Below are 24821 nucleotides of genomic sequence, written 5' to 3'. Positions count from 1 at the left end.
TTTCAGAAAGATTTACATAATTAAATAAAAAAAATTCAAAATATTATTAAAGAAACCAATACTTCAATTCTTGAACAAAAAAAATTAATGTTTGAGAATATTACGTCATCTAATTTGTACACGTCATGGACAAAAGTCCAGGTGGGCAATGACTCCACTCCATCTGGAAGGGAGAAATTTCTGGGTATCCCTGTCATCTTCTGCCACGTTGGCACTCGCATGTATTGCGCGTGAGATTATCATTTGTTCCTCTCCTTCACAAACGCCCACTAAAATAATAATAATAAAAAAAGAAAAAACAATAATAAATTCAAATCACAAATCATATATGACATTTCGAGAGTGTTCTACACGCAACAGCTAAGGGTGGATGACACGCTTTATTTTAGACTCACGTGCCAACCATTTATTTTTTAAATTTTAAATTAATAACAAATTTATAGTATTTAGTTTATAAACTTCAAATAAATAAATAAATAAATATATATAATAAATCTTTGATAGATCGGACATTTTTCAAAAAATTAATGAACTTAAGTTTTTAATATATCAAGTTGTATATTTCTTTATTAATTAATTTTATTTTTAAATAAATATATAGTTTAGTTTTATATAATTAAAGAGATCATAATTTGGAATATCTTTTTCATATTACAAAAATAAAATAAAAATTCATACCCTAAACGGAATGTGAAGAAGAGTAGAAGTAACGATTTGTACACTTTCGTATCAATTCTTTTCCAACACTCTTACGTTCTTCCTCTTACTCAACTCTTCTTTGAGGTCAATTAAACGAGGAAAAGGCTTGATATGAAAGTAAACTCAAATTCGAACAGGTTAAGATCGATTAGGACTCGAGTCCAACCGACCATACCCAAAATTCAATTGGGTCATTAGCAAGCAAAATTATGGTACAAAAGCTAACTTGGTCACCTTGGACAAGGTCGAAGAGATTGAGACCTAAGTGACTCAATTTCTTCCTGACCGCTCTTCAAGTGTACCTCTAGCTCGAAAAATTATGAGAGGTCAAGTTCAACTACTTTTAGTCCAACCTATTGAGCAAGTACCAGTCAAATACATACCATTTTAAAAATTACTGTTAGTTGAACACAACTCTCCATAATGGTATGATATTGTCCACTTTGAGCATAAACTCTCGTGACTTTGTTTTAGGCTCTCCCAAAATGCCTAATTTTTCTGGAGATAGTATTCATCGATTATAAACCCATGATCATTTTCTAAATTAGTCGATGTGGGACTTTCATCCCACAATTATGTCGAGAACGATCGAATTTGTTTTATAATTTAGGTCAAAATAATGCCTACTTTAATTTCAAAATTTTTTAAATTTAATAATATTAAATGTTATAAATTAAAATAATGGTTAGAATCATTATTTGGTCCGCCAATATTAAATAAAATTATTAACATCTAAATAAATTAATTTCATCAAATAATCCAAATATTAGGAATTTCATAAATTACTATTAATTAATTATAATTAACACGAGCGTAATTTATTTGTGTTCATAATTTAGGGGTGGACCTAAATTGATAGCCCAAAGGTTCCCGCCGTTCTGTAACTAAACTGGGCCGACGATTAAGTAAAGTTCTCTCTTAAATCTCAATTAATTGAAATTTCCAAACCAAATTCGCAGCTGCTAGTTGAGAAATGGAAGACGAAGAAGATCCACCACTTGCGGTTGAGATCGGCGAAACGATTACGGCTGCCGAGCGGCATGAAGATGATGGTGTTTCTGTCGGCGTTACTGTTATCACCGGATATCTTGGAGCCGGAAAATCCACCGTAAATTAGCATATGAATATTTTCCACTTACTTATCGCTTGAATTTTCTTTGCACTCATCGAATTTGAGCTATGGAATGATGTTTTTGTTTCTTGTTTGGTTGTATTTAGTTGGTTAATTACATATTGAACTCGCAACACGGCAAGAGAATCGCTGTTATACTGAATGAGTTTGGCGAGGAGATTGGAGTGGAGAGAGCGATGATAAATGAAGGTGATGGTGGGGCGTTGGTTGAGGAATGGGTCGAATTAGCAAACGGATGTATTTGTTGCACTGTCAAGCATAGCCTGGTTCAAGCCTTGGAGCAACTCGTGCAGAGAAAAGAAAGGTATTCTATTATTATTATTACATCGGATTTCTATGGAGCTTTTGTGAAAAATACGTTGATGATTCAGTCATTCTCGCTTGTATCTAGGCTCGATCATATTTTGTTGGAAACTACGGGGCTAGCCAATCCTGCTCCACTTGCTTCGGTACTTTGGCTGGACGATCAGTTGGAATCATCGGTCAAGCTTGATTCAATTATTACAGTCAGTTCTTAGTTCTAATTTCTTCACTGCTTGAATTAGCTTCGCCAATTTTACTGTTAATTAAGTATTATAGTTTGCGAATGTTTATGAATTTCATGCTTTAGTTCTCGAGTGTAAGTTCTATGATGCGTCATATTTGATGATTAACTGAGATTAAGATAGTCATTGAAGCTTAAGTTTTCCCCTCGTACTAAGGCCAAGTGTATGCATTTCGTCTTTATGTAGGTGTCTAATTCTCTTTCTTCTTCTCTGTCCATGTGTGGATGCATGATGTAGGAAATGCTTGAATGCTTCAAAGTAGTTTGATATTCTTTTTCTTATAATATAAAAGTTCCACCCATTGTAACTCTTTTTTTTTTCCTTTGGATGAATTCTTGGTAGTAGGTTGTGGATGCGAGAAACCTTCATTTTCAGTTAAATGAGCACCGAAGTTCATCATCCTTTCCCGAAGCATTTTATCAAATTGCGTTTGCGGTAATATTCTTAGTTCATTTATGGTCTTTGCAATTTTGTACTCGGTACTATTAACCACGTCTAGCATTGTATCTTATGCAAAGCTGCTGGGATCGCCATTATTTATCATTTTTTGTTCCACTATTACTTTGTATTCTCTTTTGTGTTGATTCCTTCTCTTTGCTATATGATTTCTCAATAATTGTTCAATGTGTACTTAAGAAGGTTGTGAATTTGTTCTCCGTCATAGGATACTATTATTCTTAACAAGGTCGACCTGGTCACTTCAGAACGTGGTGACGGTGCATTGGAGGACCTGGAGTTCGAAATACGTAACATTAATTCCCTTGCCAAAATCATTCACTCCATTCGGTGTCAAGTTGACCTGTCTCTGATACTAAATTGCAATGCCTATAATGCTGCTGTAAGTCATGAACTTATTTTTATCACCCAGTTCATTTTCTATTTCTGGACCAGTCCTGATCTGATACTATTTAGGTTTTTTACCGTTTAGAATACAGCTCATTTAGAAGAACTGTTGAAAGAAAGCCGTTCCCTATCGACTAAGGATCTTCATGATACCGGCGTTCGAACCTTATGCATTAGTTATCATGACAAAGTCGACCTGGATAAGGTAGCATTCTGAAACTCTGGTAGCTATTTGACCTTTATTAAAAACTAGCAGACTCAAGGACCAACTAATTTCTAGAGACAAATTGTGTGTTTCCATTAAAAACTGTGTGGTTCCATTGCGACTTCTGCATCTTGGAGTTCTGCGATGTTGGTTTGGTGCATCATTTATGTTGTTACTCGTGCTGAATTCTTGTAACATTCTCATCATGGATTTGTAGGATTATTGTAGTTTAAGTTTCTTATGTATTTAAAATTTCCATAATCTGGAGTGTGTCTACAACTAAGAGGAAGGGTGAAAATGTGGTCTATCAAGAGTAACATTAAATCTTGTCAAGATCGATCTTTTACTGTTTAGTTATATATTTCTGTTTAACCTGAAAATCCATTGAAGTAATAAAATTGTGAACTTGGATCAATTTAACTAAGTATTTAACTTTAAAGGTGATTTTATCGATCACCCATCTCTACTATGAACATGAGAATTGAAGTAGGTACAACTCAAAAAAGAAAGGAACATAAAGTCTTTCGAGACGTATGGGTTTGTATGTGCTGTTCTCATCCCTGCCTTATCTTCCAACAGGTTCGCTCTTGGCTCGAGGAGATACTTTGGGATAAAAAAGGTGGCATGGATGTATATCGTTGCAAAGGAGTCTTAAGCATAAAAAATTCTGATCAACTACATACTTTGCAGGTAGATTATGTGGTTAAGATTACCTGGTCTAAATGTTCATTAGGACGATATTTGTATTTGTTTAAAAGAATTGATAATGACAGTTAGAAACATTAGTTCGTCTTGACAGGGTTCATCATCCTTTGGCATGATCATTTGTGATGTTAATTTGATTTCCATAAATTCCTTTCGGGTTTTGAACATGGTCGAGTTACTTTTCTTAACAACAGCAAGGACGTTGTTTGGGCTGTCAGTCATTGACTGGGAAACTCTATAGTTACAGCTTAAAGTTAGGACTAGGCGGCACATCTTGATGATGCAGGTCTTATATATATGATTATGACCATTGCATCATCTACTTCTCAATCCATTCCCTTCCCCTATACATTCCATACAACAGACTTATTTTTTCATGTCAATGACCGACTGAGCATTGGCAGGCGGTGAGGGAATTATACGAAATCGTTCCTACTCGCCAATGGAATAACAGAGAAAGTCAGATGAACAAGATAGTCTTCATAGGTAAAAGATATACAAAATTATCCACTCTTATTCCTCATGAATCTTGATGCTGCAAATACTTAATTGTTTTCTTGAAACGTATACGTTCTCTATAATGCAGGTCGTAATCTGAGCGAGAATGTTCTTAGCGAAACGTTTAGAGCATGTGCAGTCTCCTAAATTTTGTTGCTTTACCAGTTGTTGGATTACATGGGAAAACAAAGCAAGGTGCGTATTGTAGAAGTGCTTGTGCATGAATCACTTATTGTACTGATTTCAAAGTGCTTTTTGTGGGCATTTCTTATACTTTAACTATAAGAAAAAGGAGAAACTCAACTAATTGGGGGCAGAACAGTCGTGCACAATGTGGAGTTTCTTTTGTAGGTAAATCTTGGAGACTTGTGCAATAGTTGTTTTTAGTTTAATCCTATATAACAATTGGACACCTGAGTCTATTGCTTTTCCATTTTTACTACTGGGTTTTATTGTGATAAATACAATCCTACTCCCTTGTCTCGAACGTCTCGGGACTAAATGCACATATTCTTAAAAATTTGGGACTAAAATGTCAATTCTTCCGAAAATCTTTGATCTCTTATTCGTTGCTTTGTTGTATGCACAACAATAGTGTGAGATCCTACATTAGTTGAAAAGGGGAGCGAAACATTCCTTAGTGTAGAAACATTTCTCTAGCAGACGCGTTTTAAAATTGTGAGACTTGATAGCGATACGTAACAAGCCAAAGGGGACAATATCTGCTAGTGGTGGTCTTTGACAATTGCAAATAGTATCACAGCCATACATTAGGTGGTGTGTTACGAAGGGGGTGGATTGTGAGATCTTACATCGGTTGGAGAGGGGAACAAAACATTCTTTATAAGGTTATGAAAACATCTTCTTAGTAGACCTGTTTTAAAATTGTGAGATTAATGACAATACATGACGAATCAAAACGAATAATATCTAGCGATGCGCTTAAGTTATTACAATTACTTTAGAAATTATAGTCTCTCTCATGCACATCTTGAACCAACAATAATGTATTTAGTTTTTTAGAGTTTCATCAATTTCATATCTAATATACATTTTATTATTCATTTAACGTTCAATTTCTAAAAGATTACAATACTGTTAATTTTTTTTAACATTTATCAACCAACAATAATGTATTTAGCTTTTTAGAGTTTCATCAATTTCATATTTAATATACATTTTATTATTCATTTAACGTTCAATTTCTAAATGATAAAAATACTTTTGATTTTTATTTAATTTTTTTTGGAAATGTTTGTAAAATGTAAAATAAAATTGGAATATTGGAACGATAAAAGATAATAAAAGATATTATAAGGAAGATTTATCTCAATTGATAGTTTGTATTTCTCTCACTATTTAAACATTTTATACTTTCTATCCCAATTCTATTTCTCTATTTTAACTAAAACCCTTCCATCTTACTCTTACAGCCCAATTCTATTTCTCTTTCTTAACCAAAACCCTTCTAACTTTCTCTCACTTTCAAGCTTTCACGCGCTCTTGCCCTTTCGTCGTCGTCTTTCTTCCTCTCGGCCGGCGCAGCCTCCCTCTGTACGAATCTGCACTGATTTTATACTCTACTGTCGTTGTTGGTATTCTCTCAATCTCCATTGTTTTGATATTTTGTTATAGCCATAGCCGAAATAGCAACAGAAAGCGGCGAAGTCTCGGACTGCCTTTTGATTCGTTGCATATGTCTATCATTCGTATATCTTTTTTATCTCAGTTGGAAATTGCCTTATTTCTACAACCATGAATTTTCAAAATCTTCCTTCTTAGTTGAAGTAATCGATCTATCGGATTACACATCTTTCTTTTAATCGAGCTTGTATGATTTTTTTTTAATAGACTGATAAACCTTCCATAGTTATATTTAATCCAATACAATAACGAATGATATTTTGATTTAAGAAGTTATAGAAAATGTTAGGATTCTCCTAATTAAAGGTTTTTGAAAGTGATAAACAATGATATTTTGATTTATGTCGAATGGGGCATCAAACAAAGTGAACTCAAAATATGTTTGAGAATTGGAAGTTTATGAAAAGATCCCACATTGGTTGTGAGATGATTAGAGGGAGCTTGTGAGATCCCACGTTAGTTGAAGAGAGAAACAAAACATTCCTTATAAGGGTATGGAAACATCTCTCTAGTAGACACGTTTTAAAATCGTGAGGTAGACGACGATATGTAACAGGTCAAAGTGGACAATATCTACTAGTAGTGGACTTGAACTGTTACAAATGGTATCCGAGCCAGTTATCGGACGGTGTGATCTGTGGCCAGCCGTGCAGTCGACACTCTGCTTAGCTGAAGCTCTCAAGGAGTCAAATGTAAAGCAAGCCATTAGGATAATCGATGAAACTTGGTTTCATTTGGATCTCATTGGCTGCTGAAAAGAATTTAAGAGGAGTTCTTAGATCTGAAGTTGACAGGTCTGTGTCTAGAGATAACATTGTCATTGTTGACTAGACAAAGCAACGCAAGAAGTCGTCAGTTCTATCGTAGAAGCGCAAGCTCAGACAATGGGAGGGCCTCTGAATGGTATCTCTCCGGGTCGGGAGTTGCCAACCATCAATATTTTAAGGTTGGTTGGCCTACCGTAGCTTCAGAAGCTTCGGGCAACTTTCATTTAACTAACAGGACAAACTAGTTTAAGCGATTTTGGGATTTCCATCCTCCGTAATACTTGTAGCTTATAAACTATCTGGCTTCTCCTAGCTAGCTTAGTGGTAGAGCGATAAACGTTATTCCTCAATAGCTTAGTGGTAGCAACCATCAATATTTCAAAGTCGGTTGGCCTACGGTAGCTTCAGAGGCTTCGGACAACTTTCATTAATCTAACAGGACAAACTAGTTTAAGCGATTTTGGGATCTCCACCCTCTGAAATACTTGTAGCTTATAAACTAACAGGATTCCCGAGGCATAAACGTTATTCCTCAGTAGCATAGTGGTAGAGCGTTATTCGTCAGTAGCTTAGTATAGAGTGATAAACGTTATTCCTCAGTAGATTAGTGGTAGGGCGGTCGAGTTTTCTTTTCAAGTCTTAATTATTCTTAATTTTTTTTTTTTTTTTTTTTTTTTTTTTTTTTTTTTTTTTTTTTTTTTTTTTTGTCAAATATTTAAAATATTTTAAGTCAGTAAATTAGTAAATTAGAATTGTTCATGCATTTGATTGCTCCATCGAAAATTCTCTCTAACACTCTTCCTTTTTGCCTAGCTTTTGCAAAAACTAATGCACAGCTTATATAGTTTATACTAAAGTATTATTTCTCATTCTTTTTATATAGTTTCTGAACCAATAAAAAAATATATTTCTATAATTCGAGCCATTATACTAAAATATTATTTCTTCATTCTTTTTCTATAATTTCTGAATCAATAAAAAAAAATATATTTCTATAATTCGAGCCGTTATACTAAAATATTATTTCTTCATTCTTCTTATTGGTTTTTTTTACAAAAGAAATTCCAACCCGTATTTACTTAAAGTCTGTCAAATATAACTAATAACATCTAGATATATCAATGGATATCGATTTATATAATTATCTAGATATATCATTGGATATCGATAAAATCGATAAATACTTTTATGATATGAACAATTTCATTTAAAGAAAGTAGATAAAGGAAATAGTGAAGACAATCTTAATATATAAATAATACCAATATATTAAAGATGGCTAAAAATATATATTTCTAAATAAAAAAAAATATAATATCTCTTTTATTTTATTGCTGTCATTTCATTTTCAGGCTTGCACTGGCCAGATAAAATTATTAATTTTATTTGAAAACGCTTCTTCATCCAATAAATAGTAGATAAAATTATTGATTTTATTTGAAAAAACAAAATGTTTGATGTAGATCACGATAAACCACCAACAAAATGTTTCAGAGAGATTACGAAACATAAGATGACAAAATTTCTTCATTCTCCAAAAACTAAACAAGAATTTATAAGAAAACAATTGGCTTCTAATATTCCACTCTCATCTTGTTATTCAATTTCTAAAAATAATGTTGGGAAAGATGAGAGAGAACAGAATAGCTTACCAGAGGATAAATCTTGTATCTACATTTCTAAGCTGGTCTCCCCAGAGGCTTTTGTTATACATCTTCTGACACCTGATGCAAGTTTCCGAGCAACCTCTGATCCAAAACCATGTTCGGAACCTGGCAGAACCAAAGCTACCGAGTTAAGTCATAGACACGTAATGTGTATGTCATATATCATGAGCAAGAAGACAGAACGTGCCTTGTCCCCAAAGAAAATCTTTGTATTATCAGCAATGGCCTCGATAAATTTAAGCTCCAGAAACTGGGGTGTAAGCTTCAACTTGTTGGCTTCAGCTTCTTTTAGTACACTGATATATGTTAATGTCATTACATATTCTCACCTTGAAAAGTGGACGTGACCACTTGGAGAAGCAAAAGGAGAGAAGTACCGGTAATAATTGGCATCTGCGAGGCTTTTTTCACGAGCAAGATAGATGTGGTTATCAATTTCTTGCTGCCTCCTGGCACTCTCCTTCTCCATCAATTTTTGTTCCATGAGGATCATGCTAACATTAGCATTCTTCTCGGCTTCGCTAATTGCCATTTTCTTCTTGGTCTCTGCCTCTTTCTCGACTACCATTTGTTTTTCTATGGCAATTAAAACCTATCAAGTATGTCCAAGATTGCATAGCATTAGAATTAAGACAAATATAAATGTAACGCCACAAATCCACCGGGAGAGGTTTCCACACCCTTATAAGGAATGTTTTGTTCCCCTCTCCAACCAAGGTGGGATCTCACAATAAATTTGTGTGACGTTTATTCATATAAATATTATGAACCTAAAATATACCTGCACAGGTATTCGAGCTAAATATTTTTCAATTAATGGTGTAAACTTGGTTTTGAATTAAAAAGACACGTGAGTCCATGAGAATCGAACGATGCTCTTAACACAAGTCGTACTTTCAACACTAGCCTTTGTCACTTTTAGCTCCTATGAAAACTCAAACAGAACAAGAAAAAAGTTGTTTTTTCCATGTTAGAGATGCACCTTTGTACGTTCCACTTCCATGTCTTCAAAGTTCTTTCTGATGGAATCTGGGATGGTAGGTTTTGTTACACGAACACTGATTATTTCAATACCTGGAGCATAACGCGTACAGTCACCTTGGAGGGCCTCTTTCATCTTCTCGTCAATCTGAACATGAAAAGCAGTCACGGGTCATTGATGCTAAAGAGACGCTTAATGCAAGCGAAGAAAGTATCTATGAAAAATTTCATGGAAACATCAGCTTGTAGAGCCTTGAATGGATTCATTGAAAGAATTCACAGCTGAATAAAAAGGAAAACATCGTTGATATAAATGACTCTACAAATAAGGCAGTAAGTTTCCAAAATACTTGGAGTGGACAAACTTTAATAGCTAGAGTCCACGCTTGGCATATTGCTCTTATCAGCTCTGCAAGTTGCTTGTGTAAATAGAAACAATCATCGCAAGGGTTTGAAAACACACATTTTATATTAATGTTTACGTACCTGATCAAAGACATCAATATAAACTTGCTGAAGACTGTGAGAGCTACAAAACTGATTGATTTCATGATGAATCTTGTCATATATCCATATGTTATCATAATTCACACCATAATTGACCAGGGTGTCGTACACATATTCTTTGCGGAGGCGATTGACAACCTGAAAGTAGCATCCTAATCAACTAATATGAAGAACAAAAAAATCTAACATCAATTATTGCAAAAGAATTTCCTAGTAATCGCACCTCGATTTTCTCGAAGTTGATCATTACACCCCCCTTCGTACCACATGGAATATCCCTTACCTGCATGCGGGCATCAATTAGTACAAAGTGTTGAAATCCTAAAAAATCAGCGTTAAAAATCTAATTTACTTGATCAGACTGGAGGGTCACTTGAACAGGCACAAACTGGGTTAACAGAGGCAACTTCAGATGGAAACCTGAAAATTTTAATATGATTAAAAGCAGGACATACGAACTGCTATCCATACAAACTAGGGGAAAAAGGAGAGATTTAAACCTGGCTCCGTTATTGTCTTCAGAAGGGCACCTCCTCTCCAATATACCCCCACATGACCTTCTGGTACTTGGTGTAAAATAGAAAAATCACTTTTGAAGTCTGATTGAGATGAAATCAGCACCTGAATGTATATAATGCAGTTATACAACCACTAAAATCAACCATATCAAGTACAATGATCTAAAATTGCTCCTTGACCACATTTAAAGGTTCAACAATAAGAATACCAAATAAACATGAATAAGTTGATACAATTTCTGGGTTGATCGCTCAATACTGATCCAAAATCTACGTTGTTTATTAAACTTAGCAGACCTGCCATGCGTGAAACGTGGAATTTGTCATGTAATCAACTGTTCGCTGTCTGCTTCAATTTTCTGACCTTTTTTTTTCTTGCACGACACAATTTGGTCAAAATTTCTTAACTATTTCAGGCCCTACGTTTAATAATCATAATGAATTATGCTGCTAAGATCAGAGTCATAAGACTACTCTGTAATCGAAGATAAATAGAATATTCTTTCTTCATTTTTTGATAATACATCATTGAATTTGGCGAATCTCGTAATACGCTAAATGTTTTCACTGATGGCACTAATTACAGAAACTTTTGCAATGGACTCCAGATCTATTTTAATCGGTTGTATAACCCCTTTGTAACTTTCACATATGGCACCGAATATGGATTAAAAACAAACAAACAGCAAATTACACAATCAAACAATACTATTTATGAACTTATTATGAATCGAAGAAACATATACTTCAGTACAAGAAACCGACTAACTAACTACCGATACTAGCAAGTATAACTCGAGCGTATTAGTATTCTAACTCCCTATTGCAGCTGAGACAATTTAGACGAAAAATCAACGCACTTAGTTCGGACAAAATCCCTCGAGCTTAGACAAAAATAAAGCGTATCAATAATCGATAATCGAAGACTAAGTCGTAACTAAATGAATTTCAGAAAACAAAACCACGAAACCTAGATCGTTTTACAGCTCGATAAGGAAGTAATGAGTTACCATGGAAAAGATGGCGATGAAGGCGGCGAAAACTGCGAGTATGGATGAAAAACTGCCGCCGGATTCTGGAGGACGAGTCTGCGGATATGGTGGCCGCTGTGGCTGATTATGATCCATGCCACAATCTCAGCTTCAACAACTGAATCAAATCAGGAAGGTCTTTGAGCCTCGAGTGGAGTTCTGTGCTCTGCTTAGCGGATTGAATCCAACTGTTATTCGAGCAAAAGGAAAAAACTGATGCAAGAAAGGAATTTCTTATCAGCCAAGAATCTGTCTGTTTCATTACTTCCTAGTCTCCATATATTGTTTAATGAATTAAATTACAACTTTCAATTTTTTAATAAAAATTGGGATGAGTTTTGGGATCTAACTCCACTGGTTAATAGGAGTGTACACTGAATACGATAATTCGAGAACCCGACCCAACCTAAAATATATGAGTTGGGTTGGTACGGATTTAGTGTGCAAAGGACCGAGTCAACCTGACCCAACCCGATTACATAGGAAAAGAAAGAAGAAAAGAAATTGGACCCAAGCCCAACTCACTTTCAACTTTCCATCATTAGTCCGTGCACGATAAGTGTACTCTTCCTCCCACGACGCATACCTTCAATTCTTGCTTAAAACATCAAAGATCAATCGACATTAGTACTTCTTAATAGTTATTGCTCGAGTACCATCTTCGATAGTCACCATTTATAACAACACGATACAGTCCTTGCACAACACAGATGATGACTCTGCACCCACATCCTCGGGCACATAGCAAAGTGAACGACTCCATGCCTACATCCACCTCGCACTGCACTCTTCAATCTTCAGTCGACGCCTCCTCCTTAGACAGTCATCCTTCTCGATCGATGCCTCTTCCGTACAATATAGAGGGTCGGGATGGGTTAAGTTGTGATGAAACATGTTAGTTTGGTTTATCCATAGTAAAAAAAAAAATTACCTCAACCAATCCATGAATTTAGGATTTAGTAGAGTTTGTAATTTAACCGGGAAATAAGACAGCCCATCGTTTGGCTGTGGATAGAAAAGCAGGAGGAGAGAGGCCAACCGGCGCGAATTTGCCCGCGCTTACCAGACATGCTCTCTCTAGCAGTGGCTGCGAGCTGGTGCTCCGCTCCACCGCTCATGCAATGGAAGAAACCGAAGCGTCTGGGGGTCATCATTAACAAATTCCCTTCATTTCTTCCCAAAGAAGTTGACAATATCAAAGACCAATTTGCTCGGGAGCTCGCTACAAGGATTGAGAGGCTACCAGTAAGTTCACTGCTTCTACCTCTCTTGAAAATTCATACTATTTGATAATTCTAATTGTTGGAAATTCATCTAATGATTATTTCACATGGACTGGAGAAATTTATAATAGAAACTCACGATTCGAGGAAGTTAAAGCCATGTTTCTTGCGGAATTCTGTTTGTCAATGTGATTGAATCGAAGGGGTTTTAACTTCTACTAAACGTTATGAGATTTGGCAGTGTTCTTGATCTGACTTATATGTTTGTTCTTGCTCTGCATGCAGGTCAGCTTCTCCGATTCTTGTATTATGAGTAGTTGCGTGAAGCCGTCGATACAGAGCAAGGAATGTCCAGTGGTTCTTCTCCATGGATTTGATAGGTTTCTTTCACTAATTAGAAACAATATTCTTTCAAAATACAAGGCTGTTTGTTGTTTCTGTGATATTTGTTATTATTATATCTTTTCTTCGTTCATCACATCTTATTATTCAGCTCCTGTTTAGAATGGAGATACACATATCCATTGCTTGAGGAAGCTGGTTTTGAAACCTGGGCTGTTGATATTCTTGGCTGGGGCTTCTCTGATTTAGGTCTGTTTAATTGCTATATTCGTCTTTTAATTGATCGTTAATCCATTGTTTTTATCTCTAATTTTCATTGTTGCATGTGATAGAAAGACTCCCTCCATGTGACGTGACTTCTAAACGTGTTCATTTGTATCAGGTAACGAAAACGTTCTGTTCAGATTGTTGTTACGAATTTGGGGAAAATTTCTCTTCAATCCCAATTCTGCTTCCTTTCAATATGATCACAATATGAACTCTCCAAGCCCTTATCTTGTTTGTGCTCTTTTAATTACTTTGTTGATACTTGCATCATTGTTATAAGCTTGTTTTATTTCGTCATGATTGCTATGAACTTTTCATTAATATCATTGTCAATCACACTCATATCTTGTCTTGATATGTTGAAACTAATTTAGTTTTTCTTCGTCCTGATAATAGCTTTGGAAATCATATATTAAAAGGCCAATGGTAATGGTTGGACCAAGCCTTGGTGCTGCTGTTGCTATTGATTTTGCTGTCAATTATCCAGAAGCTGTACGTATCTCTTAGCTGTAACTTATGACTACAAATTTGAAGCTATATCATCACATGAAGTTATTGAGAGTTTTCTGTTGAATGTAACGAGATTACTTCAGGTCGATAGGCTTGTGTTGATTGATGCAAGTGTATATGCAGAAGGTACAGGAAACTTAGCTACCCTACCAAGATTGATTGCCTATGCTGGGGTGAGTATTTGCTCACTTCTGTGAACATTCCATCAAATATCTTAATGCTAAGCATTTTTACCGAGAGTTCGATTTTCTGCAATTACAAGACAACCATAAATTTTCCTCCATCTGTACATCCCTTTTCCATCCATGGAAGGGTATCATTATGCCACATGTAACAGCCCAAACCTGCTAGCAGATATTGTCCTTTTTGGGCTTTTCCTCTAGGTTTTAAAACGCGTTTGCTGGGGGAGAGATTTCCACACTTTTATAAAGAATGCTTCGTTCCCCTCTCCAACCAATGTGGGATCTCACACCACCACTACTAGCTTCCATAATAATTCTTCTGTTAAAATATTCTTGAAGAGAATCATTCCTCTAATTTTCGATTTACAAATTTGATCTTTTGTAACGCAATTTGCAGTTCCATGGAGGAAAGATTTTTACCCACTTTTCTTCTTTTCTAAAATATCTTCTTGGAGAGAATTGATTGCGTTTGTTGGTTTGTAATGTATAGTTGTAATTGTTTAACTTATTTTAATCAGGTATTTTTATTGAAGAGCATTCCCCTGCGCTTATATGTGAACGTTTTGGCCTTCACTGGCATATCACTTAGTACTAGCCTAGATTGGGTCAATGTAAGTTTTCCCCTACATCAAGGAGGATATATATCATATATTTGTTGACTTGCCTGAGTACTTTGTGAAATTGGAAGGCTTAATTGACATAAAGCTTAAATGCACTGTGTCCATAGCCAATTGACTCACCCCCTGCTCCCACTGTTCTCCTTCTATCCCTCCTTATTAGATTGGCCGCCTGCACTGTTTATTACCTTGGTGGGAGGATGCGACTGTCAGTTTTATGTTAAGTGGAGGATATAATGTCAGCAGCCAGATTGAAAAGGTAGTACAATTCTTTATGCTATTATATGGTTGAAAAGGTAGTACAATTCTTTATGCTATTATATGGTTGATGCAAAATGCAATGTTCCAAGTCACAACGTATCGAGTTCTTAGTATTTTAAATTGCAAGAATGTTAGCGATGGACATAAAGAAAAGGTACCGTTCCTCATCGAGGGTCGTCGAATTGAATTTTCCCTAAGGTCTTGAATGAATAACTACTAGTGTCTTTTCATATGCTTCATTTTTCAATTCTCATATCCACATTTGAGGATCTTTGGGTACTGATTATTACTTGCATTTTTGTTTTATAGGTGAAGCAGAAAACGCTTATTATATGGGGTGAGGATGATCAGATCATCAGCAACAAGCTTGCAGTGGTTAGTGTTTGCTGTTTATTGCAATTCTGAAAAAGGAGATTGAGATAAAAAATTGAATTGGGTTGACAGAAAAGACTGATAAACAGTGAAAGATCTAGAACTATAGATTGTTTTTTTTTCTTTCATAAGAACTATAGATTATTTTTATGCGATCTTTTAAACAAAACTTAAAGATAAAACTAATACAAAAGTTAAAACATCATATATTTATAATTACTATCGTATGTAGATCATAAATAAGTATTGGTAGAAATGGAATAAGCTCACATTTTTGGAGAATGCAGAGGCTGCACTGTGAACTGCCAAATGCTTTCATTCGTCAAATACCTGAGTGCGGCCACCTTCCTCATGTGGAAAAGCCAAATTTTGTTGCCAAATTGATTACTCAATTTGTTCATGAAGATTCCAGAAAAGAGGTTCCGTTATGTTAATAATGCATAATTTTTTATTTTTTATTTTTGTTGGATTTGTTTTATAATATGATGGTGTGTTATGTGTATATTTATTTTTTGTATTTATAATATTGTTATTGGCTTATGTTCTTTGATCCATTCGGTAGACAATTATTTGATTATGTCATTTTGGGCTTTGCTCTAACCGAAGCTATTGCATTGTTTGCTCCAATGGTCTTTCAGACCATCAAGCTTATAAGCTTAGTCTTCACATACTTCCATTTCTAAATCTAACTCGAGCGCAGCTTTTTGTAAGGTGTGATGCAGTGTCGAACCAAATTATTCAACAAAAGCTCAACCTTGAAAAAGAAAGGTGGTAGGTCGATGTTGAATGCTTTAACTTGGCATTGAAGTAGGCAAAGACTTGACAAAGGTTAGGCTCAATTATTGCCTTTCAAATCATGAAGTACTACTCTTAGTATGCCTACACGTTTTAAAACTCTAGCAGCGCTGGGCTGCGACTCATTGTTGAATCCTATTTGAAATAGATACTCACTTTCCACAAGTCTCCTCAGTAGCAAGCACATAGGACTAACTCTTTTAGGGCATCGTAAGCATGACCACAACAGTTCGTATTGATCAGTTGCAAGTATGTGCAGTCATTAATATTTAGGATTTGGTTAGATTTAGATGGAAATTAGAACAAAGTTATTCAGAAGGATGAATTGTTTAAGTTTTTTTTTTTCTTTTTTGTTTTTTTTGGTTAAGTAATGATTTGTTGTCTTGATTTTTTGAACACCAACAGATTTCTTTATTTAGTTTCAGTTTTTGAAGTTGAACTAAGATTCTAAAAACATGTTCAGAAATTTATTCATAAGCCACTATGAATCTTGAGAGATTTAACATTAAAAAATTGTTATCAAACAAATTTTTAAATAGCATTTACTCATCATATTCATGAGCATGAGTCTATTGCAATAAAACAACTAGTTGGTAATGGTAGGTAGTTCATTAGTCTATTCACAGCACCAAATGTCAAGTGCTGTTTGGATGAGTTTCCAAACACAAATTTTTAAAAAATTATAAAGAAAAAAAAACCATTATTGAAGTTAGTATCATCATGTGGTTTTCATTCCATCTCTTGTCCCACCCATGTGATCCTCCATTCACCCAAATTTAGATACTCGGCCATTCCTTTGACTCACCGATCAAAATTTGTTCCTACGAAAAATCGACGAATTGGCCTATTTCTTGTGTGTACTCATTGAAGTTTTTTAAAAAAATGATGGTTGGAATGAATGCTTACTTAGTTCTAGCGCTAAATGCACAAAAGAAGTAGACATCGTTGTACCCCTCAATGATTCTAGAAGAGCTGTATGTGAACATTACCACTCATACAACTCCCAACCTACAAGTAGTTAACCTTCCTCAACAAATAATGGAAGTACCCCCTCAATGATTCTAGAAGAGCTGTATGTGAACATTACCACGGGTGAATGAATATCAAATACATCCTCCGAATAATTCAAATCGAACCAATTGGATGTCTTGGCAGCTAAGTCCTTGCTTTAGATCAAAGAATGAAAGCTAACATTTCACTGTTTTCGTTCTAACTTTGAGCATACGGACGGTAACGAGAGTAATGCAACTCATAAACTTTATTATAAAATAAAGAAATTAATAATGAACAAAGAACAGAATTATTGATTAGAGGGTGCAAAGTCCATCCCATTAGGAATCAAATTCTCCACCCTTTCTCTTCTCCACATCAAAGGACATTAGAAAATAATCTTCCCAGCTTTGCATCCATCCATCCAAACAAATCAACTAATGACCTCAATTGTTAACCTTGGACTTAACAGAACATTGACCACCAAAATGCCACAATGCCTGTGAAGAAGAACAAGTTAAAGGCTGCTGCAGTGAGACCTGCAGCAGCATTGCCATCCATGTTATTCCCGCTACCACCGAAACCGACACTACCTGTCGGGCTTATCCCGCTCCCAAACACCGAGGGGGAGGTTGTGGTCGAGGGTGGTGGTGTCGATGGGTTTGTGGTGGTTCCCAGTGTTGCGCTGGGCACTGTGGTTGATGGGGTGGTGCTGGTTGGAGTTCCTGTGGGCGAGCCAAGGAGGGGTAAGTAGAGGAGGATGGGGGAAGGGCGCCCGGGAAGAAAGGAAATCGGAATGGTTCTTGAATGAAAATGGAAGAAGGCAACAAAGCGAAATTCAGCCGCCGGAGAAAGAAGCCATGGACGGCGGGGAAGGAGGAAGAAGAGGGGAGGGATTGAGGAGAAACTTAAAATTGTAATATTTGATTATGAGTAAAAATTATTTTTCTTTAAAACAATATATGATTTATTCTTACTCCAAATGTTTAATAACTTTTTTTTTTTTTAATAAAATACATAATTTGTATGAAAACTTTCAATTTCATCCAATTATTTTGATAATTGAGGCAATAACTATGTGACACATGTTTGAAAGAAAATGTTTTGCTGGAGTTTTCGTTTGCACACGACCCATGAAGCGCCCCCGACGTCGGGATCACCACGAAAATCAAACCCGACCTTCAGCCACCTCCAAAGCACCTGCAAGAAGGAAAAATAGTGAGAAAAATGAGAAAGATAGAGAGAAAATCGACCAAGCCAAACCTTACGAAATTGACGACAAAACCTCTGATTTATGCAACAAAAACAATCCCAAACACATTTACACACTAAGGATAGATTTCGATGTTGCTTATACGTCGTACACCAAACAATCCGAGAGTTTTAGGCCCTTACGAACCAAACAAACAAGACAATGTTATAGGCGAATAAGCAATCGTAAATTGACAATTTGTTGCTATTATTATAATTTTGACATTATATTTAATTTTTTTCGTACAATATAGTAAAGTCAAAATTTTATGATAATTATGATAAAAATTAATATAGTTGGAGGTTAAAAGTTAATTTTTCTCTAAATCAAAATTAGTTAGAATATATAATAAGGTTACTTTTGCAATTTTTAAAAGAAGGAAGAACTTTATGAAAGCTATTTTGCAAAATAACCTTAGTCGTTTACGAGGAGTATGCCACGTGGCATGACCAGTGGACTATTTAGATATTTAGGCTTAAAAGTTACCATAGTGCCCTTCTAAACCCAGACTCTCTGGGTGGCTTCTTCGCGCCTATTAGCTCACAATGGCAAAACCCCAAAGAAAGTTCACTGTCGCTCTCACAGCAAAAGCCATTTCTCCAGCTTTGATGCTCCATCCATGGCGTCCAAAATGGCGATTCTTTCTCGAACTCAAACCCTAATCAGAAACTCGAACCTCAACAATGTCTGCTTCTTCAAGCCCATTACCACCTTCACATTTCTTTCTCAAGAACCTCAGCTCGCTAATGAACCAGCGGACATTCCTTCAACTCCACTTCCGCCAAATCCCGCCTCTGGCAGCCCTCTTTACAACGAGAACTGGCGTAATCCAATACCCAACGCTTCTCGGACTCTGTCAATGATCCCCCTCGGGTTCCTTAACCAATCCCCGAGCTCTCGCATTGAGGCATTGTCTCAAACGCTCGATGTTCAGAGCTTGTTGAATGTTTTTGCTGATTGGATGGCTTCCCAGCGCTGGGAAGATATGAAGCAGTTGTTTGAATTTTGGATTCGGTCTCTGGATAAGAATGGCAAGCCTAATAAGCCAGATGTTAACTTGTATAACAATTATTTGAGGGCTAACTTGATGGTTAACGCCTCGGCTGGGGAGCTTCTGAATCTAGTGGCTCAAATGGAGGACTATGCGATATCACCCAACACTGCATCATTCAATTTAGTATTAAAGGCGATGTATCAGGCTAAGGAGACTGAGGCCGCTGAAAAATTGATTGAACGGTCAGATTTTGAACCTTATTCGTCATTCAATCTTCAATAAATGTGTGTTCTTCTTTTATCTGTCAACTGCTTTGTTCCGTGCGTCTCTAGATTTACCTCTTTAACGAATTCCTTTGTTATTGCTTGTTCATTGGGAATTAAAGGCTTATCGTTCTCTGGGTCTAGCATTGATCCTTGATCATGAATTACCTTCGAAGTTACTCGTACAGTTTGAAATCTTTAGGATATTATTTCAACTGAAAAGTTTCTAGATTAGGTCCCCATGTAAAACTTGATGATAATAAAATGATTCCGGGGGACAATAATGGTAGTTGTTTCTAGTGAATATCTGGAAAAGCATATCAATTTTCAGGGATCAATACTACTTTTAGGTATTGGTCTTGATTGTAGTAATTTCTCAGGCTCTTGAGGGAGTTTTCTTATTAATCAATGTGAATGAAAATTAAAACCAAGTGCAGTAACATAACGATTAAACTTAAACACAACTAATTACAACAGCTTATTAACTAATCAAAGAATAAAATAATGATGAGTTTTTATCCCCCTCAAGGAAATTCCCAGATGCTTGAGTTGGACCGCAGAAACAGCAAACGAGCACTTGGATGTGGCTTAGTGAATAGATAAGCATTTCTTGAGTAGTGGAAATTTGATGAAGTTCAATATCTTTACGAAGAACACGCTTGTGTATAAAGTAAAAATCTATTTCCACGTGCTTCCATCAACCATGGAAAATTGGGTTGTGAGCTAGTTGAAAAGCTGAGACATTATTTGCATTGGACTATATTGCAGTTAAGTGTGCTTTTCTATATATTGCAATTGTTGTGCTTTGAACCTGATTTACTGTTAAGTGTGCTTTTCTCTACAAAAACAATGGCCTTTAAGCATCGTTGTCATAAGTTATAGGCTTTAAACATAATTTTCTTTCTTGTTATCAGTATGTTGCAGACAGGAGAAGAGTCAATGCCTGATGATGAATCATATGATTTAGTAATCGGAATGCTGTTGTCAACAGATCAGATTGATGCTGCATTGAAATATATTGACTTGACTTTAAAATCAGGTCATATACTGTCGTTGAAAGTGTTCACTGAATGTGTGCGGAGCTGTGTTAAAAAAGGCAGGCTGGACACACTGGTGTCGGTAATTGATAGGTGCAAGGTAATAAACCAGTTCAATTAATGGCTAAGAAAAGAATTTTTGCTTGTTGCTTCATTACTTCTCCTGTTGGTGTAACAGGCAACTGTTCAGAATAAAGCTCTTTGCCCAACATGGAACTTGTGTAATTATATCGTTGAAGTAGCAACGCAAGAGGATAATAGTAAACTTGCTTATTATGCTCTAGAATTTATGGCCAGATGGATTGCTCGAGGTGAAAATGCGAGGTCTCCAGTTCATCTTTCAGTAGATGAAGGAATAGTTGTATCAGCTCTTGGAACTGCAGGTAGAACCTACAGCTCTTCTCTTTTAGATGCATCTTGGGCAATTCTAAAGCGCTCATTGGGACAAAAGAAGGTTCCAAATCCTGAATCTTACCTTGGAAAGATTTATGCTCTTGCATCATTTGGGAATCTGCAAAGGGCCTTTACTACCCTACGTGAATTTGAAGAGGCTTATAGGACTTCTGATGATGGAGCTGGTGAAGAAATGTTTTCTCCATTCACTTCTTTATATCCATTAGTTGTGGCATGCTCTAAGAAGGGTTTTGAGACCCTGGACACGGTATAACTTTCTACCCATAAAAATTAAGAATCTGCAATTTCCATGAGTAATGTAGTATAAAGTATAATATGGTACCTTGCATTTACAATATTCAAATGATTGATGCCTTCTGCTAAGTTCCTACCTATAACCAGGACATGAAGTGTTTCAATAAAAATTTAATCTTGTCAGTTCCTACAAATCTGGGGGATAGTTTTCTTTCAGTGCTATATATGGGCTCTCATCAAATTATAACGTTTGTTGTGGGAGGTCTAGAAGAATATTCACTATTACTATGATAAAAATCAACTGAGGCAAGTAGAGTGCAATTGTCTCTCTCACAGAACACGAACACAAAAGGTTATTTGATGCGTTTCATATTAGATTCATGGCATGCTTCTGTTGTTGAAACATGATAATCAGTGACTAATTAAGAAGTTCATGGTAGGTAAGTATTTTTATTTCTTTCCTCTAATTCATCGGAGTTTCCAATCTAATTTTCTCTCCTTTTTTAGGTTTATTTTCAACTGGAAAACTTGAGCCGTGCAGATCCTCCTTACAAGTCTGTTTCTGCATTGAATTGTGTGATTTTAGGCTGTGCAAATATATGGGACCTTGATCGTGCTTACCAAACGTTTGAAGAAATTGGTTCCAGTTTTGGTTTGACCCCTGATATCCATTCATACAATGCTCTGATATACGCATTTGGAAGGCTAAAGAAGGTCAGCCTTTAACCTTTTATACCACTCCCTTGTTCACACACAAACTCACGTGCAATTAGCTGCTGAAATTCCATGGACTGCTGATGGTTGGTGGCTGAAAAAACTAACATTTGACAAGTGTCATTTATGGGTTAGATTGCTGTGTTTTTTGTTGCGAGAGGGGTCTGAATGCGTAATTAAGCATTACGTGCTCTCTACTGCACACACTGCAGGGGTTCAATGCACAGTCAAATATTTCTTATGGATATCACACATATTTATTCACCATATAAACTGAAAATTTTGCTGACTTACTATGGTCACTTGACAGACATTTGCAGCTGCAAGGGTATTCGAACACTTGGTAGGTTTGGGCGTCAAACCAAATGCAAAATCTTATTCACTGCTTGTTGATGCTCATATCATTAACCGCAATCCCAAATCATCTCTCTCTGTGATCGATAACATGGTGAATTTTTCGTTTCAATTGACTTGTATTCATCTGTATATCCGTGTTCTTATCACGGTGGTGCTAATTACGTCACAAAACATTTTTGGAAGGTAACTGCTGGATTTGTACCTTCAAAAGAAATGCTGAAAAAGGTAAGGAGGCGATGTATGCGAGAGATGGATTACCCTAGTAACGATAAGGTGGATTACCTGGCCAAAAATTTCAAAATTCGAATGGGAACAGAGAATCGTAGGGATATACTGTTCAATCTGGACTACGGCACCAATTATGTTGCATAATAGGTAAACTTCTAAGCAGCAGCAATACTCGCAATCAAAATATAATCCAAACATGTTCATCATCTTAACTAAAAGCTCAAGAATGGTGTAGTTCATGGAAATTTTGAAGTTGATTAAATCTAGTTGATATTTTGCAGGCTTTCATTCCTACTTGGAAAATCTGAGCTGCGCTAATTGGTATGCCAAGCCTGCCAGCAGAGTTTTGCCTCTTCACAAAGATATGTCATTCTATATTTGTAAATTATTAGAGTCAACAAATTTCAACCTTGGCGGGATGAATGTTAGGATCATGCCCTTTTCACCATTTAGATTCATATATATTTGTTTGACGTCTTCCCAGAAAATTAGTGAACCAAAACTGAGTTCATTCATTTTGACTTTGATGAATAATATGTCCAACTGGAATTTTGCTGTATCTACCTCTTTCAGCAGTTTTTTTACCTTCTGTTTGAAATTTTTCGGGTACGGATACTCTTATTTATTGTCTGTCATATCAGCATCCGAGTTTACCCGTGTAAAAAAAAATTATGAAGATAGATCTTTAGTGTGGACATGAACAAGGAGAGTATTCAACTCTCATATTACTAGATTTTTTTTTTTTTTTCTGAATCAGTGGTGTCTGGCAGAGAATAAGATGGTTACAATTGTTTTTGTTTTTTCGGTAGTAAACGTGGTAAAGGTGAGGTTAGAGCTGGAAAATGGCAAGTGCTATCAGTTCTAGGAGTAATTTTGGTGTAAATGGTGACTTTTGTTACTAATGGAATGCTTTACGCCACAAATGCAGGCAGGCCATATTGTTATATGCTTCTCTGGTCTTATGTAGCTGGGGTATTGTTAGCTATTGTTAGCTATTGTAACTCGTTTGGTCATGTACGTATTGTTCATAATATCGGAACATTTTGTTCCATCTGGGTTCTCTTGAAGCATTGGACCCACACGTGTCCATGTCACATCATATACGGACTCTGTACCCAATATCAGGTGTATGATCTAACCTCCGACATATGAGCTAGGGTGCGATGTCGGCACACCCATGTCCGACACTATCCTTGAAAACCCCATCTCAAAAGTTGTTCGAGACACTTGTCTCGCAATGCTCGCCCCATTGTGATATATGTATGTGCTATAGGGTAGTTTGCTTTGGCTACAGGGCTCGGTGGTGGTGGAGAGTTGACATCATGCCGTTCTCATGATACATTTTGAGGCATTTTTAATTTGACAGGTGTAGATATGATTTTGGCGAACGAATATATGTTGTTGTGGAGCATCGTCCGGTATCCGATTGACACCAAATTTGGTGAGCTTTCATCTTTCATAAGGATGGACTTAACTTCAGAGCTGTATGCCCAAACTTCTTCTAAACCTAGACTTTCGAGGATAAGGCTCGGGACCCTACCCAACCCTTCATCAAGCCTATTTTTGTCTATCATGTCGATATCGTTGTCTCCGTCTCACTTGTGCCTCAATTTGGCTTCAAATGCACATTTCTTTGGTGTGTTAGATGTGCACCGTCCTCCTCGGTTGCATCATGACTCGCTTATCTTGGCCTTCAAATGGTTGAATAGGCGCCACTTGAGAGTCACCACTTTGCTTGTCTCGACGTGAGGGTTACAACTTGCTCTTTTCATAATATTTTAGAATAGGTTAATTAATTCAAATCAAAATGGAAATTTTTTTTTTTTATAAAAAATTAAATATAAATGAATATGAATTGAAATTATAACAATAAAATGTTGAATTATTAAAGAAACAGAAATATTATATAAATTCAATTGAAAATCGGAAGGTAATGTTTTGAATAATATATTATTTTGAAACATTAAAATAAATAGATTGTCTAAATATTTTTGGATATATATATATATATATATATATTTTTTTTT

The 24821-nt window shown here is 36.0% G+C and overlaps 4 protein-coding genes across 6 annotated transcripts; 3 read left to right on the top strand and 1 right to left on the bottom strand.

Moving 5' to 3' along the window:
• Nucleotides 1-1537: 1537 nt before the first annotated feature.
• Nucleotides 1538-5001, top strand: LOC111492164 (COBW domain-containing protein 1). Its single transcript, XM_023141422.1, has 10 exons — nucleotides 1538-1807; nucleotides 1918-2135; nucleotides 2223-2337; nucleotides 2722-2811; nucleotides 3041-3214; nucleotides 3305-3424; nucleotides 4004-4114; nucleotides 4534-4615; nucleotides 4716-4922; nucleotides 4958-5001. The coding sequence occupies exons 1-9, from the start codon at nucleotides 1673-1675 to the stop codon at nucleotides 4772-4774; spliced, it is 1104 nt and encodes a 367-aa protein (XP_022997190.1). The 5' UTR covers nucleotides 1538-1672; the 3' UTR covers nucleotides 4775-4922; nucleotides 4958-5001.
• Nucleotides 5002-8549: 3548 nt separating this feature from the next.
• On the bottom strand, nucleotides 8550-12008 carry LOC111492173 (erlin-2-B-like). Its single transcript, XM_023141433.1, has 9 exons — nucleotides 11722-12008; nucleotides 10694-10814; nucleotides 10546-10613; nucleotides 10417-10476; nucleotides 10173-10331; nucleotides 9688-9834; nucleotides 9083-9297; nucleotides 8893-9001; nucleotides 8550-8810 (listed from the first exon to the last, which is right to left on the bottom strand). Exons 1-9 carry the CDS (start codon nucleotides 11836-11838, stop codon nucleotides 8745-8747), a joined length of 1062 nt encoding a protein of 353 aa, XP_022997201.1. The 5' UTR covers nucleotides 11839-12008; the 3' UTR covers nucleotides 8550-8744.
• Nucleotides 12009-12730: 722 nt separating this feature from the next.
• Nucleotides 12731-17186, top strand: LOC111492171 (uncharacterized hydrolase YugF). 3 transcript variants are annotated; one of them, XR_002719824.1, is made up of 12 exons: nucleotides 12731-12987; nucleotides 13251-13345; nucleotides 13459-13556; nucleotides 13640-13689; nucleotides 13971-14066; nucleotides 14168-14257; nucleotides 14785-14877; nucleotides 15047-15142; nucleotides 15454-15519; nucleotides 15804-15935; nucleotides 16217-16344; nucleotides 16460-17186. XR_002719824.1 is itself a non-coding variant. In XM_023141430.1 (11 exons), the coding sequence occupies exons 1-11, from the start codon at nucleotides 12811-12813 to the stop codon at nucleotides 16289-16291; spliced, it is 1068 nt and encodes a 355-aa protein (XP_022997198.1). In that variant the 5' UTR covers nucleotides 12731-12810; the 3' UTR covers nucleotides 16292-17186. The 3 variants fall into 3 exon arrangements, 2 of the variants coding, with proteins under 2 accessions (XP_022997198.1, XP_022997199.1); XM_023141430.1 differs by having other exon boundaries at nucleotides 16217-17186; XM_023141431.1 differs by having other exon boundaries at nucleotides 12732-12987; nucleotides 16228-17186.
• Nucleotides 17187-19084: 1898 nt separating this feature from the next.
• On the top strand, nucleotides 19085-23378 carry LOC111492112 (pentatricopeptide repeat-containing protein At1g26460, mitochondrial-like). The gene is made up of 7 exons (XM_023141315.1): nucleotides 19085-19789; nucleotides 20725-20947; nucleotides 21026-21508; nucleotides 22003-22209; nucleotides 22520-22657; nucleotides 22750-22941; nucleotides 23076-23378. The coding sequence occupies exons 1-6, from the start codon at nucleotides 19173-19175 to the stop codon at nucleotides 22936-22938; spliced, it is 1857 nt and encodes a 618-aa protein (XP_022997083.1). The 5' UTR covers nucleotides 19085-19172; the 3' UTR covers nucleotides 22939-22941; nucleotides 23076-23378.
• Nucleotides 23379-24821: the final 1443 nt, after the last annotated feature.

The sequence above is a fragment of the Cucurbita maxima genome, unplaced genomic scaffold, assembly GCF_002738345.1.
Source record: "Cucurbita maxima cultivar Rimu unplaced genomic scaffold, Cmax_1.0 Cma_Scf00017, whole genome shotgun sequence".
Taxonomy (NCBI): Eukaryota; Viridiplantae; Streptophyta; class Magnoliopsida; order Cucurbitales; family Cucurbitaceae; genus Cucurbita; species Cucurbita maxima.
Note: the sequence above shows the minus strand (reverse complement) of the source record. Positions and strands in the feature narration are given on the sequence as shown.